This window comes from Meles meles, chromosome 8 (assembly GCF_922984935.1).
Source record: "Meles meles chromosome 8, mMelMel3.1 paternal haplotype, whole genome shotgun sequence".
In the NCBI taxonomy this organism is placed as follows: Eukaryota; Metazoa; Chordata; class Mammalia; order Carnivora; family Mustelidae; genus Meles; species Meles meles.
This window is the reverse complement of record NC_060073.1, coordinates 95,252,851-95,269,426: the sequence shown is the minus strand read 5'-3', so window position 1 is coordinate 95,269,426 and position 16,576 is coordinate 95,252,851. Positions and strand designations below refer to the sequence as shown.

General features: G+C 43.9%; 1 protein-coding gene across 5 annotated transcripts in view; it reads right to left on the bottom strand.

The window, feature by feature from the left end:
• Positions 1-1,008: 1,008 nt before the first annotated feature.
• The window catches only part of ARHGAP32 (Rho GTPase activating protein 32), a 306,642-nt gene continuing 291,074 nt past the window's right edge, over positions 1,009-16,576 (bottom strand). For 4 of the 5 annotated variants that reach the window (XM_046015295.1, XM_046015296.1, XM_046015297.1 and 1 more), the window contains 5 exons: positions 15,177-15,322; positions 12,677-12,748; positions 9,939-10,817; positions 8,278-9,260; positions 1,009-7,024 (listed from right to left, as the gene is read on the bottom strand). In XM_046015295.1, the coding sequence (XP_045871251.1) occupies positions 4,772-7,024; positions 8,278-9,260; positions 9,939-10,817; positions 12,677-12,748; positions 15,177-15,322 (4,333 nt within the window). In that variant the 3' untranslated portion in view covers positions 1,009-4,771. The remainder of the gene's footprint in view (positions 7,025-8,277; positions 9,261-9,938; positions 10,818-12,676; positions 12,749-15,176; positions 15,323-16,576) is intronic. The other variant, XM_046015298.1, reaches the window with a different exon arrangement.

Sequence of the window (16,576 nt, the reverse complement as noted above, 5' to 3'; positions counted from 1 at the left end):
CACATTTAAGTAAAATCTCAAATGCCATGAATGTTATCTGCCACTGATTCTTCAATGAAAAATACACATTTTTTTTTTAAAGTAAGTACTATACTTTCATCAGTATAAAGGAAATTTGGTGATGAAATTAATGGTAAAGAAATTACTGGTAAAGAAGACCCAGTGGGAATGTCATACAGGTCTTTTCTTTAATCCCATCAGAACCACTTCCATGGGAACACATGTTCAAGTCTGGAACGTTCACTGAGAGCAAAGTTTGCTTCTTCGCTTATAGTCTGCAACATGGTGTGCAGGTACGTAGAAAACACGGGCTCACCAGGGTTGTCTGTACTAGCCAGGCAACTTTTCCCGCTACAGGCAAAAAGGAAAGGCCCCCATAATTCAGAACGCAGAATGATTTGTAATTTATGACTCCCAATAGAAAAACTAAGATTTCAATAGCTGAATATCGTGGGGTCTTTTCCTCCTTCAAAAAACCGTGGCCAGTGCAGACATATTTTTGAGAAGAACTTTGGCACAGCAATGTGCTCGAGATCCCTGGCCAGATGGCTAGATTACGTGCAGAACTTGTGCTGCCACAAACCAGCCTGCCATGGAGTGGAGGAGAGGACACTCTTTTCTGGCCTCTTCTCTCTGAAAAGTCAGCAGGATGCTTCGAGGGAATCTTCAGAAATATGGTTGTTGTTTAGAACTCCCCTGTGGAGAATCCTGAGCTCAGAAGCCAATCCAGTTTCCTGAAAACTGGCAGCTTGGGAGTCAGGCCACAGCAGCCAGGTGTGGATTCCTGTCTACACTTCCCAGCATGGAGCAAGCTGTCTGACCTGGGGAAAATCTGGCAGAACACTGTGGCAGATAGATAAAACAGGAGCCATTAAATCCCTTCCCTCAAACAATAGATACCGTTCCGTATAATAATCTCTGTTACACACTTACCTTTTTGAACATCCCCAATTATCCCATTTTGTTATAGTCATATTATGGCAAAAAGGAAACACATACACAAATAAGTCTGTTTTAACCTGAAATAATTTTGTTGATATTTGAATTGCTTTCAGTGGGACATTTGCTTTAAACCACAAGATATCTCCATCGGGATTATTGGAGTACAAAATCTCTTCTCTCCCCCCCTCCCCCAACCAAAACAAGAAACGAACAAAACCCAAGCCCACAACTCAGCTTCAAATAAGTTTTGAAGAAATGAGACTCTAAATATTTACATATGGGTCAGGAAATAAATCACAAAACTATTTACAAAAATACACAAGCTTATATGCATTAACAATTTACACCAGTTCACAAAAATATTAAAACATAAAAAAAACACTATATAAATTAAAGTTAAGAACTCAAAAGTATGATCTAAGACTTCCTAGGGTGCTTCTCTCATGCAGGTCATGGCTGGAAAATCAGGTTTTGCTACCTTAGAATCTAAACTGTAAAACAACCAGTTTTATTCTTTGAACACTAACAGTACTAATCAGGAAAGGAAAAAAGACCCTCTGTGCACACGGACATTAAAATATACCATTCCTGACGTTTCCGTAACACACAGTACTGAAAATCACATGCCTCTAACCATTTGGAAGTAAACTTTCTGACATACGTTTGCTTTCATTATTTCCTTACACACACTGCTCAGATGATACTTTGCCAACATAATGAAGGATGACTGACAAACAGGGCTGGGAACAGATAGATGGACTTTGCAGTCTCCTAATTTTTAAACTCAAGGGGCAAATTTCCAATTTACATTGTATGCACCCATTGCTGCTTCAAATGTGGTTTCCTCCCATTCTACATCTGCTCACACTGATGGACGCTCCTGCCTGTTGACAGAGTCAGTGCTAGACTTTTTCAACCTGACCCCAACTTTAAAAAAAAAAATGCTTTGCCATTATGAAAATGTGCAGGCCCTATCCATGGGACCATCCTTAAAAGGAAACTGAATACAGTAAGTCTCAGGTGAAATTAACAAGAAAATGGCACCTAGGGGGCTATTAGCAAAGTCTCTGGCCAGACATCCAGGGAATATTTGTTTCAATCAAACCAAACTGTGACATCAGAGTTTTGCAAAATAATGATGATAATGATAACAATAATAATAATAATAATAAAATTTGGAAGCATGGTTATAAAAATACCAGTAGAATTAAATTATGGGTTTAATGCATTAGGCAGCTCCATTTTCTTGATCATAATTTGAGTATTACTGTGAAGTCACACACAAGGTGAACGGTGCTGAGTTCACCTGGTTCACAGTGACCTGCCATGCAATTTCTGGGGAAAGATACAGGCAAAGTCCCTCAAAAACTGGATCCAAAGTTAAGGCTGTTTCCACATACACTAAATGTAACAACTCTGGATTTTCCCTAAAGTTGATGTTTCACAATCATACCAGTAGTTGGGGTCATTATTCTGTATTCCAAATATTCACCTGATATTTCTAAGCCCATAGGACATGAAGAAAGTAGTTGTTTTGAGGAATTCACCTCAGTATTCATAAAATAGACTTAGGTTCAGGAGTAAACAATGTGTGTGACCACAAATCCACAAATATTAAAACTGGACAGGACTCTTCAGCGGCTTCCTTCTGGGCTTTCAGTTACTAACGCCATCCATACCTCCTCGTCATACCGGCTCCTTCCTGTGCTCCATGCTGCTGGTGAGAACTTACAGGGTGTGTGTGATCTCAGAGGCGCCATGGGTTGCCTACCTGACACAAGATGGTTAAGGTTAAAAAGAAAAGAAAGCGCTGCATATTCACCAAGGATCCAGCTCCTGTATGTAGCACCTGATGTGTTTCTGTGCTGAAAGGAAATATCCTATCAGGTTCCCTAACCCTGTGATTCTGCCTGTTGGGTCCACGTGCTTGAAGGAGAGACATGCCCACAGACCTTTCACGGGTCAGTATGTCCAGACTGCTACCGTGATCGTTACTGAAGGAATTCCTCTCAACTCTGGGGAGACAAAACAAAACCTTATAGAGTATTTCCACATATAAATAAATGTGTTCTTAAAACTTTATTTTTTTCTAAATATAAACCCTTAAAATGCCATCACATGATTTTCTTTTAAATTAAAAAAAAAACTGGCATGAATCCTAATCTTTATACAACTTCACAGCAATAATAGCAGCATGAATTTAGCCTCTTAAAAAGATTTCTTCCTTTGCTCTAAAGAAAAGTTAATTCCAAGTTTTAAAAAGCCAGAGCAGCAACCATCCAGTAAATGGAATGAAATTCTCCTAGTGTCTTCTACAAACTGAGCTTTTAAAACATGTGAATGTATAAAACTCAAGTATGATTGAGTTATGGAATGCAAGGACAATCTAAACTCATTTGCAAATACAGGACGGCCCGGTCAGTCTGGTGTGGACATTGTTGGGGGGGGGGGGTGCTGCTGAGAAGATGGGAGTGGGGTCAGACCAGACAGCTGTCCGACCCGGAACGTGACTTTCACAAGGAAGTCCAGGGTATTCCACACATGTAACATGCCCACGGGCTTGTAAGGACTAGACCTGAAATGCTGGTGTAAAAATGGCAATTGCAGGAAGACTGTGAGCGCACGGCACACAGGTCCCTTAGGACGCACACGGTCACAGCCCAGGATTCTGACTGCTGCGATGGGGCGGTGTGCAGAGTGAAACTGTTGCAGGGGCTTTCGGCTAACAAATAATTCATAGCCTCTTTAACAGTCCCCAAGAAACCTGTACTCTGGTTGAGAAACAAAAATCAACACGTAAATGTGTAATCATGATAAATTATGTGTATTTATCCAGTCAAGTCATGCTGGGTCCCCCCCCCCCCGACCCCAATTTGGGAAAAAGAAAAAAAAAAGTTGCTTTAGGAGAACACATGGCATGAAATGTTTTACCAGGATTACTATTTACCAAATATTATTGAGAAAAAAAAAAACTGAAGGCAGGCAACACGTTAGAAGCACTGACAGGGTTTTACAGTGCTAACGACGTTCACAGACTTCTGCCTAAGAAGTTTCTTTACTCCTGACTTTAGAATCCCTTCTGCAGCTGACGTCAGCCTGCCCACCAAACTGCGAGGAACGACTCTGAGAAGAATGTAAAGAACATTGTTCAGCCTGGATCTAAATGGCCTGACATTTTACGATGGGTCTTTATTAGATGCTTAAAGTCTTCATTCCTTTATTATTATTTTTTAAATTATAATGTGCTAATTGTCTGACAGACTCATCTGAAGGATAAAGGAGAAGATTTTCTCCACTGTAACTTAACGCACGAAACCCTTCAAAGTCAGGGAGAATAAAGGGACAAAAACCAAGTGTCGACCTGGGCAAGCTGCATGGCTACTGAGAAAGTTAGTAGAAATGCAACAGAAATGCAAAAGCCTACCAGGAACTAGACATAAACCGCTTTGCGCTGTGTAGCAAATATTAAGAAGGACAAGGTTAAATTCAAATTCAGTTAAAGGCAGTCCTCAGGCTCTGACACATTAGCCCCATATGGCAAGTATGGTCTGTGACAAATTTCTTCACTAGGTTTTCAACACAGTGCTTTACAACCATTCAGATCTCTTTTAATGACAAAAATCACAGCCTAGAGATGGAAGAGATGGTGATGAAGCAGGGAAGGGGAAAAAGATGGTGATTTTTCTTGGTGGTTGTTGTTTTTAATGTGGTCGGGGAGGGGGGATCGTAGCTTTTTTTTTTTTTTTTTTTTTTAATCTTTTTGGTTACTGAAAAAAATAGAACAGTCCACTGTCCAGCAGAGGCTGCTTCAACTCTATTGCTCCAGGGCTCATTCTGCATGAATCTGTGTTTCAGGGTGCTGCAAAGACAACTCTGTGGGCAAGAAGGCCCCCTGGCCCAAAGCTGTAGCATATGTCCTGTTTTGCAGGTGGGGAAAGCCAGAGGGCACATAGGTTCCCACTGCTCCTCCTCCAAAGCCTCCTCGCTGGTGCTGGGGTGGGGAGTGGTAACCCTCCAGGTTATCATACTGGGACACAACAGTCACACTGCTCTGGCGCTTGCCATGTGTTTGGTATTGGTACAGCACACTGGGGTCCCTCTCCACGTTCTGAGTATGATGGAGTTTCAGGCTATGACTCCTCTCCGGTTTCGGGGGTGGGACTACTGACGGGGGGAGGTGCTCCTCCTCCTTGTAGCAGTCTCTGGAGTGTTTCTCTGGGGCAGGAGCCTGCCTAGCCCGAGGCCTCTCGAGCTCTTTGGAGAGCCTCACCTCTTTGTGGTTCAGTCTGAGAGACTCCTGCCCCGATGTAATATATTTCCCTCCAGAGTTATGGTAGCTGACTGGCTCAGAAGTGTCTGGAATCCCTTTGGGCCCATAATCTAACTGGCCAGCTCCTTGTGGGTACGGTGGCCCATTTTTTGATTCACATAACTGCCTATGGCTTGCTTCCTGATGGGCCCTGTGCTCAGGGAGACTACAACCCATGTCATGAAGCTTCCTGTTCCTGAGGCTACTTTGCTTCTGAGGGAGAGTGGGTTTCTCTGGCGGTCCATTGCCATATCCTCCATGGTGGTGGGCTCTATCAAACTCTGGCTCTGGATGCTTTCTATAGAAGCGGTCCTCTCCCTCAGGACTGACGACCTTGGTTGGATGCCACCCCTCCTTTCCCTCTGCCACCGAGAGAAGTCCAGTTTTCCCAGGATCTGATTTACTACGGAGGTGGATGACATAGATCCCACCCAAGTCATCTTGCACGGCTGGGGTCATGTTATCATACTGGGACATAACAGGCCCTTTCACCTTCTGCCGAGCGCGGCTCTCTCTCCGGATGGATTGCATTCGGTATTTTTCCACGTCCTCGAGATCCCACGAGGTGTATGTGTGCTTTACATCAGCAGCTGGAGGCATGTTGACTATACTGTGGTCATTACCAGAGAAATAGCCAGTCATGTTGGCCCGGGGACGTGGGAGCAAACCAGCATACGTGTGCAAGTGCTTTCCTTGCAGCCTAGGATTGTAGAAGGCAAAATCGCGACTGGGCAGGCGGTGGAGGGGCTTCAACTGTACCGTGCTGTAGGCATCCACGTCACACAGGGCTCCTTCTGGACTATAATAGGAACTAGAAGAACTGGAGTATGGGCTATACCGGTAGTGGACCCGACCATTCTCAAAGTAAGGCTGAAGCTGAGTGACGTGATAATCTGAGCGGGCCTGCGAGGACTGATATGGCTTATATTGGTACAGGGGTCTCGGGCAGTAGGCTGGTTCGTCATCTGGGGGGACTTCTGTCCGTGAAATGGGAACAGAGCGAATCATGGAAGATGGAGGGGCGTGGAGAGACTGTACCCTCCGGATGGTAGGGTACGGGGGAATATCTTCAGGGTAACAACTACTCCTAATTGTGGGGCCTAAAGAAGATACATACTCAACTCGGCTGCATGGTTTGGAGTGGTGTCCAGACGCATTTCTTCCCGGGGCCACGTATGTGTTATAACGAGGTCCCATGGAGGCTGGTGGCTCTGATCTGGCACCGTATACTTGGTGTTGCTCCAATTTATTATGATGTGGAGGTACGCTCTGGGGACGGTACTGGCAGTTGGGATTCATACTGAAATGCACACAGTTTTCTGGCCCAAAGGGTTCAGGGGTGACATCAGGCCTGGCAAAGGTGGAGTAAGTCGTTTTCTGTGAAGCATGCTTAGGTTGTGGGACGGGAAGTGGTAAAGGCAGACCGTCATCCACAGAGGCTGAGGAAGCGGGGACAAAGGGATGGTAACCGGAACTGCTGGGAGCATCTGCGCTGCTGGAGTGGAGGGCAGCAGCGATCTTACTCTCCATCGTCCTGGTGGGAGGAACTGGCATGGGAAAGCCACAGGAGGAGTACACGGGGACAGAGTCGGCGCGCAGGTGCAGGGGTGGGGCCCTGGCACCCTCCCGCACCTTTTCGGGAAGGCTCGGTTGGAGAGCAGGGGCAGAGACGGGACACTGAGCAGCTGCGCCACCATCACCGACAAGGACGGGCGCGGGATCGTCCGTGGCTCTGGGGTCAGGGGGTCTCTCTGGAGCTGGAACTACTTGAACCTATTGAAAGACAATTATATCATGAGCTTGGAATCAATTACTATTCAATCTGTAACCCACAAGTTGAGGCTCTCTGGGTGGTAGCTTGAAACTCTCCAAGCTGTGGTTGCACTGGACACGACAGGAGGCCAATCTGCCTGCACGGCCAGGAAGCAGTCTGTGCTGCCACCTGGTACAAGGTCCACGGCCATCTTTGGGAAACGGTTCTGATTTGTGACAGGCTTTAAATATGAGGCGAGGTTGCCTGTGACAGCATCTTAGTGTCCAGACCAAAAGAGAGGCGTAAAGTATAGTCAAGCTTAAAGACACATACCTAGTCTACTGGTCTCAACACCGAGCATATTTTGTTAAACAAAGCGAGTTGATTCTAGCTGGAGAGATTTGTGAAGTGACTCACAGCTGTACGTAGGGACACTGGTCCAAGGGACATTCAGACCACTATGTTACTGTCGCTCCCACCCCCACTCCACCCTGGTCCACAGCAGCTGACGCCCAACATGACCCTCACAGCAAGGTTGCAAATGTGCTGTTCCCGAGAAGCAGCTCCTGGAAAGAGCATCCTCCACTCAAGTCTAGATAGCAAAGTCCTTTTAGTTCAAGGTGACCACAAAGCACGTGGGCACTTTTCTAAAATCTGAGAAAGTTAGAAAGAAATCTTAGCTTTCTGCATCCAATATTCTCTCATCAAAACAGAATTTGATTATAAAACAACCTGCTGGCTTATGCTAAGGAAATAACAAAATGACCTAAAACACTGTCAGCTCTTACATTTCTAAAAAGTCTGCAAGGCAGAAAGTCTTCCAAATGTGTTGAGAATAAAGCACATTCACCGTGCAGACGTCAATTACTGACAGAGGGTGGGTTAAAAAGGACTTGCCCAAAGTCACACTGCGTCAGTGATGGAGTCGGGAGGGGGGTGCGGGGACCAACCCACAGCCCTGACACTTGAAGCCCAGTCTGACGTATTTGATCATGAGCTCCTTGTAGTTCTATGAAGAAACTACCCAGACGCTTTAGGAAGAAAAGGCAGCAGGTATAAACTAGAATCACTGAATGACTGCTCCTTTCTCAGACAAAAACTGGCATCAACGTAAAGGCAGGTCCAACCTCAGACAGGAAAGGTTTCATGGAAACTGCCACAGGACTTCAGATAAATGTCCTATCTGACTCAAAGGGAACAGCACACCCTGCTGAAAAGCGACATACCTTTGGAAAAAGTACATTTCATCTCCCCAACTCCCTCCCCTTCTTACCTTGTGGGAATTATTCAGTCCCACACTGGCGGCTGCTTGTACCTGCCCCATGACCGGCAGCTGCTCGGCTGATCTCTGGGAAGGAGGCGGTGGGAGGGGACGATTAGTTCTCAGAGGGCGCTGAAGGGTGGCAGTGGTGAAATCAGCTGCAGTGGCTTGTTCAGCCACATCCCAGCTGGCTTCCCTGGCGCTCATCTCGGCTGTTGCGGGAGCAGCGGTCATATAAGCCATGGTGGCCGTGCTGGGATTCTCTTCAGGGGACCCAGAAGGAGGGTAGCTTTTGTCCCGAGGCAAATTAGAAGGTGTGGGCGATTTGTCTGCAAGTTCTGAAGGGTGATGATGGGGTTTATCCACACCTGCACCAAGATACGAAGGAGGTTGATCTGCACTGTAGAAATGAAGCTGACACTCGTCCTGATCCATAAAGGAGACAGTTGGCATACTGGTCTTCCCAGACTGGTCTTCAGGGAAACTCAGGGGATCATCAGACTTAGAGTCTGTTAAGGGAACTGAAGTGATTCTGGCCTTGTCTGGGTCCCCAGGTAAATAGGTTCGGTGTGGATGATTCCCTGGGAAGTCAGCCTGGTGGAACTGTTCCCCAGATTCCGTTGCACTGGCATGGGTAGGATTCCCAGTGGCGGCCGGATCTGGAATAGGCTGGTCACAGTTCCCAGATACACTGTTCTGGACGTGGAACTCCTCTGCTGGCCTATCAGTTTGGAAATAGGCTTTATCTAGAGTAACGCTAGAGTAGGAACTAGGCAGTTTCTCTTCCGCTGCAACCACTGCTACGTCTCCAGAATTTGTATAAGCAGCCTGGGAAGTCCCTGGTCTCCTCAGTGACTGGGTTGAGGCTTGCTGCGCAGACTCAGCTAACGCTAGCGCCAACAGGCGGGCAACGTTTTTCGGAGGCGGTGGTGGTGGGATAAGAGAGACTGAACTGACAGGAACGGAATCCTGAGGGGGGTCATGGGTAACTGCTCCTGGTGGGAAATTGGGAAAAAAAATGAGAGTGAAAAGGTAGCTTGTGTTATCCTATACGGAAAGCCAAACACTCCCCATTTGATCACTAAGAAGTAGGTGCCTTCCATTTTTCAAAACGGCAATCCATGATCTTCCGTCCCACATGCAAATGCTGGAGAAAACACATCTGGTTCAGAAGGAAAACTGAAACCAAGTGTTTAAAGATTGCAATTTCCTCTTGAATTGCTACAGAGATGGGGGGGAAAAAGCAGGTCCCTCATCTGGCTCAGAAAAGACTGCTTACAAAACAAGTTTCAAGTGCCTGCTGATTGTTATTAAGGATAGTTTTTACATCTGATGGTGTAGGCTGGCTGGTTAACTTGTAAGGCTATAATATCTTTTATTAGAAAATAAAATCAAGAGCTACGAAGTTGTGCAAAAATTATCCAGGAATTCTGACTGTCCAAAGACAAAAGGGGACATTACGAAGGTCTGAAGCAGGACCACTGGCCCTTTGGGGAATTTCTGTTTGATTGATTTTAACTTAGGGCTTTGAGCCATCAGCACCACCCAGAAAAACATTCTCTTTGATTAAAGGCTAGCTGTGGAGTAAATTTCTCTCTTAAAAGGCACAGATGGCACACAGGACTGGAGATCCCTCTTAGCTTAAGGAAAGAATGGAGGAAAACAAATGGTACCTGTCTGAGTCTGTCCAGAAGGTATAGCCTTACTCTGACTGCTCGCGACGACCTGCTCCTCTTTCCCTGGCGACTCTACTTCTGCAGCAGCCCCCTGCTCTAGGGGCTGGACTTCACATTCACATCCTCCTTGGGCGTCTCTCTCACTGGTTTTCATCTTTACTACCTGGGTGGGGGATCTATTTATGGCCTCACTGTCTTCCACACTTTTGCTCCAGGTTGGAGAAGATGCAGTCGGAGCTGCTGTGTTTGACACGGTCCCGATGACTTCTGATACCCGGGCGGGAAGAGTCACTGAAATTGGCTCAGATATGTTTATAGAAGGTGATTTGCTTAATTTCCGTCCAATCTTTGGAGAAAAAGCGTAGACAACCTTTTCAGTGAATGAGGATGGCTTGGATGATTTCTCTTCCGTTGGGCTCAAGTCCAGGGTAAAGAATGGACTCAGTTTCTCCTGAAGAGGAGAGACGGCTTCAGAACTTGCAGTGCTTCCTGGTGTCTGAGACTGGCTACCACCTGCTTCGGTATCCTTTATGTTGGCGCTCAGTTTCTCCTGGGAGTATCCTAATGAATCTAGAAAGGAAGCCCCGCTCTCCAGACATTCTGATTCGGGCTTAGGGGGGCTGCACTGAAATGACATTGGGTCGAAATCCAGGCTGGCCACGCCAATGTCTGGCGGGCTCAAGTCAACGTCCTCAGCTGCGTGAGGAGACATCAGAGCGGGAATGTGCAGCAGCCCCACCTCGTCCTCGCTCTCATTGTCATGGGGCAGGTTATCATAGGAATTACAGCGGTTCCCCAGCATTTCTCCATTGAAAGAGGCGCTCAGTGCATCACTGCTAGACCTGGGTCTTCTGGGTCGGAACAGCTTGGAATCACCTGGCAAAAACGGATATCAGGGTATGAGTGCCTAGGACACGTAATACACAATACCATGAAAAGTCACCTACTTAGGACAGCAGGAGTGCATGACAGCTTAAGCAAATGTTACTTCTCATCTTCTTTCCAGAAACTGTCTCTTGGGGCAAATGGATGGGACTTCTGAACCAAATGCTAAATAACAAAGACATCTGATATCATCAGGGGAAGAATGCAGCCTTTAATGGTTTCAACAGGAAAAAGGACTCAGAACTCTTGGATTCTATTACTAGTCCAACACTGGGACTTTGGGCAAGATTTCTTTCTTTTTGTCTTATTTTATGACTGATCTCATGCATGATTTCTAAGATAGAATTAACCACTTTAAACAGTACTTTGGATATCCCACAGCAAAAGGGTTTTGTTTTTGTTTTTTTGGGGTGGGGAAAAATCCTCCTAACACCTACACTTCTGAAAAGTAAATACATCAACTAAAAAAATCTCTACAATTCCATAAAATATTTACACATACTTGCTATAGGATCCTTTTCAGATACTTAGAACAATTTCTTTTTTTTTTCCTCTAATAAGAATAGGCTTTAAGTATCTCAGGCTGAGTCCTTCAATCACAATTTTATGATATTGCTACACATCCAACTGGCAACAGAAGTCTTTGAGCTCAGCATTCTATTTCAACGATTAGAATTAACATGGTGAAAATGTGCTCTAAAGAGGCAGAAATTGCCTTAACACAAATACGTTCACTAATGTGTTGACTACTTATACAATTAATCTCTACTAAAACATTATTTTCTGCTTAATCCTGGCATCTACCCAGCCCACTTCATCGTATCTACGAACCATTCTCTTAACTGCAGTGAAATGGAAAATCTCGGAAAACCCTTAAGATGTCAGACACCCAACTAAAGGGATGTGTGACGATTTCTTGAAATAAGCAAAGCTGTCGGTCGTTGAGGATCTGGCAGTTAGAAGAGTTAATAAATGAAGATGAGAAAGTCGACCAGGATGATGACACCCGAGGGCACCTCAAAAAAAAATGATCCCGATGTCAACAGATGAAGAAAAGCCCATGGGAAATCAGTGTAGCTCTCGGTTATTTTTGTAGAAAAGGCCTTTTTCACAGTCCTGCTGCATCAGCCAGCATAAAGTGAAGGATATCGTATTTACTATTATGACAAGGTTTTGTCAAAAAAGTTAGATCTCCTTCCAACTGAAGGAACTTTGTTCATTCTAAAATTAGTACATAATTACAACTATAACCCGACTTTTGTTAATTAGTGGCTAAAAAAACTCATTTTCATAGTTTTTAGTTTTGTTTGTCAAGTTGCAATCAAACCTTTTTATATTCTTTACTAAAATTTTGGTCCCCTTTTTAAGAGGATTCATGTCTAAGTTTTCTTCTCCTTGTACTGAGGATCCCATCTTCAGATAATGAGGGCTGCCTATACTCAATCTCATCTATGAAATTTAATGTCGGGTTAAGCCACTTATAAGACAAAAGACTACTGACGTGCATATCAAAACTGCTTAATCTTATACTTTGTAAAATTTTGCTTTTCTGAAATCTAAAGAAAGAGAAACAAATAACATCATTTTCCACTGGGCTTTGATAAATACAAGTAGTTAGCTTAAAACATTTTACTTACTTTTAGGTACACTGAACAGCAATCATGTCAACAGTGAAGAGATTAGAGCCGGTACCATATGAAGACATCGAAGGACAGTATGAAGTAGATATGATTATTGTCTGGGAGTGGTAGTCTGTAGCCTATTTAGTATACATGTATTTATCAAATATACTCAATTGTTGTGTTCTTTTATGAAATACAAAATAGAACAACCAATGCTTTTAGTCTTACCATCGACTGCATGGAGAGAAGTAAGGGATTCTTCACTTTTAGCTGAACGGAGCGTTCCTTCTGCCCTGCCGCCTGAAGAATTAAACCAAATAGTGTGAGGTTTAATCTGCCGCTACTGCTACATATGCAGAGAAAGGAACGGCATTCTTCTCTACACATGCGTAAACTTCCAAGGGTGATTAGCTGTACATATTCAATTTAAGCAGCATATTGAATAAGATGCTGTATTGTTTTCACATGATTTCCTGTGTGAAAAATCTCTTTTCTAAAGGATTACCAACTTGAGAATAGAGATGAATTTTAAAACATCTTCCTTTTTTATTTTCTAAAGACCAGCATGATGGCTTAGGATGATATCACACTAGATTCACAGTGAGCCCTAAATCCACTCAGGGTGTCCTTTTCAGGAGAGAGGACCCAGAGAGATGGAGGAGCAGGCCAAGTAAAGATGGAAGCAGAGACTGGGGTGATGCCACCACAAGCCAAGGAATGCCAGGAGCCACCAGGAGCTGGAAGAGGCAAGGAAGGATTCTTCCCTGGACCCTTTGGAAGGAACATGGCCTTGCTGACACCTTGATTTCAGACTTTTAGCCTACAGAACTGTGAGGAAATAAACTGGTTGTTTTAAGTCACCCAATTTGGAGTACTCTGTTATGGAAGTCCTAGGAATCTAACACAGTGCCTTGATTACGTATGTTCGATCTTATTTGTTAAATATCACCCTCATTGGCCTCCCAGCACTACTCAACAGTGGTGATGCTTTCTCTTTAAACCCCTCCTCCATTATTTCTGGGGACAGTGCTCATCTCTTTTGTTCTTTGCCTGTCCTTTTAATCATTTCTTCTTACTTTCATGACAACTGTGCCTTTTCTGGTCTTTCCAACACTGCTTTTCTCTGGATTCAGTTTTCAACCTGCTTCTCTCACTCAACAGGCTCTCCCATAAACTGTATCTCTAGGGTTTGCTGACGACTTACAAACCTGTATTTCCTGTTATATTAAACTTCATTATTGAATTCCAGACCCATACTACTGATCACTTCCTGGACATGTCCAACTCTCTACGTCCACAATAAACACGTCACTTCTGTCCTCCGAACTGCTACTCCCTACATGAATGACGGCACTGCCACCTCCCTAACCATTTAATCAGAACCTGAAAATGATCTTTGCTCCTCTTTTTTTCTCATCCTTCACAATCATATGGTCACCTAGCCTTGTAGATTCTGCTTCTTAAATATCTCTCAAATCTACTTCCCACGTCTACTGCCATTGTGTACCCAGACACTCACTGCTCCTCGGTTGTCCCCCTGTAACTATCTCTTGTCCACCTGTAATGCCAACTGTAACTGGACAGTTACTGTCCAGTTTCCAGGCTTATCTCTCCTCGTACATTCCCTGTACCACTGCTAAAGTCCTCTCTCTAAACCCTACACGGAACCATGTTACATATTAAAGCCACAAGATAACCCCCAAAGGAACACAGGACAAAACCAAAACTCTTTGGCAAGCACGGGAGGCCTCTGATGACCTCTCTCTGAACTAGGATCTACCAAGCCACGTTCCCTGCTTCACACACCAGCACACACTGTGCTCCCATTTCCTGAAATGCCCTTCTCAGTTGGTGATCACGTGAATCCTTACTTATATTTGAAGTCCAAGTCACAGGGTAGATTTCTGACCACTAGCCCTCTTCCTCCTAGGAACTGACAAGTCCTACCATAAATGCCTCACACAAATACCTATTTCAATTGGTATGATTCTTCATGAAATCTATTTTCTTACACAAACAGTTTCCCAAGTAGGTCTCTGAAGACAGGGGCAGTATCTTAGTTTTCTTTCCATCTGAGAGGCTGCTATCTAAATATTTAGCACATGTTTAGTACATGATTGCAAACCGAATGATGAATTAAATGAATTGAACATTATATTTCTAACATTCAAGTACTATTGTTCTTCCTAGATTCAGAAGCTGTTAATATCATGGTTTTAAATTTTTTTTTAGGAGTAGTATTTGCAACAACAGTAATAGATTTACTTGATCCAGTAAGATACTCTCACCAATGAGTTATACCATAAAATAGACTGATAAGAGTTAAAAACGTAAAAAGCATGTTAAAATATGGTTCTGTCATATTTTAAATATATAAAAATACAGATTAATAAAAATTAAACATGACAGCAGTCATTTTTTATTAACAACACACAACCATGTTATGAATTTCAATCACATCCACACTCTACATAATCTGCAGTTTCCACAAGAAACTGGGCACTTCTACACATTCCCCGCATATTTATGTCTGAGTCTGGGGATGAAGAACTGGTAGAAGAAGACCACCAGTGGCCAGCACCACGGCTGTGGACACATTGTGCTGACGCACACTGTCACGACATACGGGGCATCTGTGCGCAGCGTGACGACAGCCGGCAGAGAGGAGGGGTGTGGAGCCGCACCAGCCGCTCTGACGGCGCGGCACAGAACAGCAGGGAGCACCAACCTTTCAGAGCCATGGCTTTCATCTCGGAGGGCTCACTCTCGTTCCGCTGCAGCTTCCGCTTAGAAACAGATGATGATTTCCCCAAGTTGAAAAAGGAACGCCAGCTGCCCACGGGAGATTTTTTCATTTTATTTTGAGGCCTCCTCCTAAGAGAGAGAAAGTAGTCTGTATTAAGATATCCAAGGGGCTGTCTTTATTTAGAGGAAATGAACAAATGATGGGAAGAACCCAACAGCTTAGAGAGGGCACAGCTGGAACGGTACCTGTGTCTCACACATCCACTGCATGTGTGCAAACATGTAGCACACACATCTGTTTCTGTCATGTATGTAGCCACATCCACTGTGTCATGTATGTAGCACGCACACCCCCTGTGTCATGTATGTAGCACACACATCCACTGCGTCATTATGTAAAACACATCCGCTTTGTCATGTATGTAGCACACATCCACTTGTGTCATGTATGTACCATGCACACCCACCTCATGTGTGCATACACGTAGCACATGCATCTGCTGTGTCATGTATGTAGCACATGTCCACTGTGTCATGTATGTAGCACACACCGCTTTGTCATGTACGTAGCACTCATCCACTTGTGTCATGTATGTATCATGCACACCCACCTCATGTGTGCATACACGTAGCACATGCATCTGCTGTGTCATGTATGTAGCACATGTCCACTGTGTCATGCATGTAGCGCGCACACCCGCTGTGTCATGTATGTAGCACACACCGCTTTGTCATGTACGTAGCACTCATCCACTTGTGTCATGTATGTAGCACCTGTCCACTGTGTCATGTATGTAGCATGCACACCCACCGCATGTGTGCATACACATAGCACAAGCATATGCTGTGTCATGCATGTAGCACACACATCCCCTGCATGTGTGCATACATGTAGCACGTGTGTGTGTGTACAGCAGTCTACACAGCACAGCTGAACTGTATAGCTAAAGCATGACATGGTAATAAAATGTATAGATTTGAGTATTAATAGCTAGTCACAAAGATAATTTTTATATAGATTTTTATATTTAGATCTAACCTCACAATCAATGAAATAAGTAAGAATAAGAACTATTTGGAAGTAGGAATTATTAAAACTCCAAAATAAAAGAGTTAAAGAAAACAGTTTTGTGTGTGAGTAAACAGAATTAAACCAAAAAGGAAGGAAAGTATTACAAATAATAACTAATATAAATTGAATGCCAGGCACTGTGATATCTTATGTAGTAGCTCATTTAAAATAAAAATGACTGAGCTAGTCAAAAAATGTTAAAAAAGAAAAGGGTAAAAGTTTTAAGAAATTTAGCAGAAGAAGAAAAAAGAAAAAAGAAAAAAAAATTGAAAAAAGAAAAAAAAATTGAAAAAAGAAAAAAAAATTGAAGT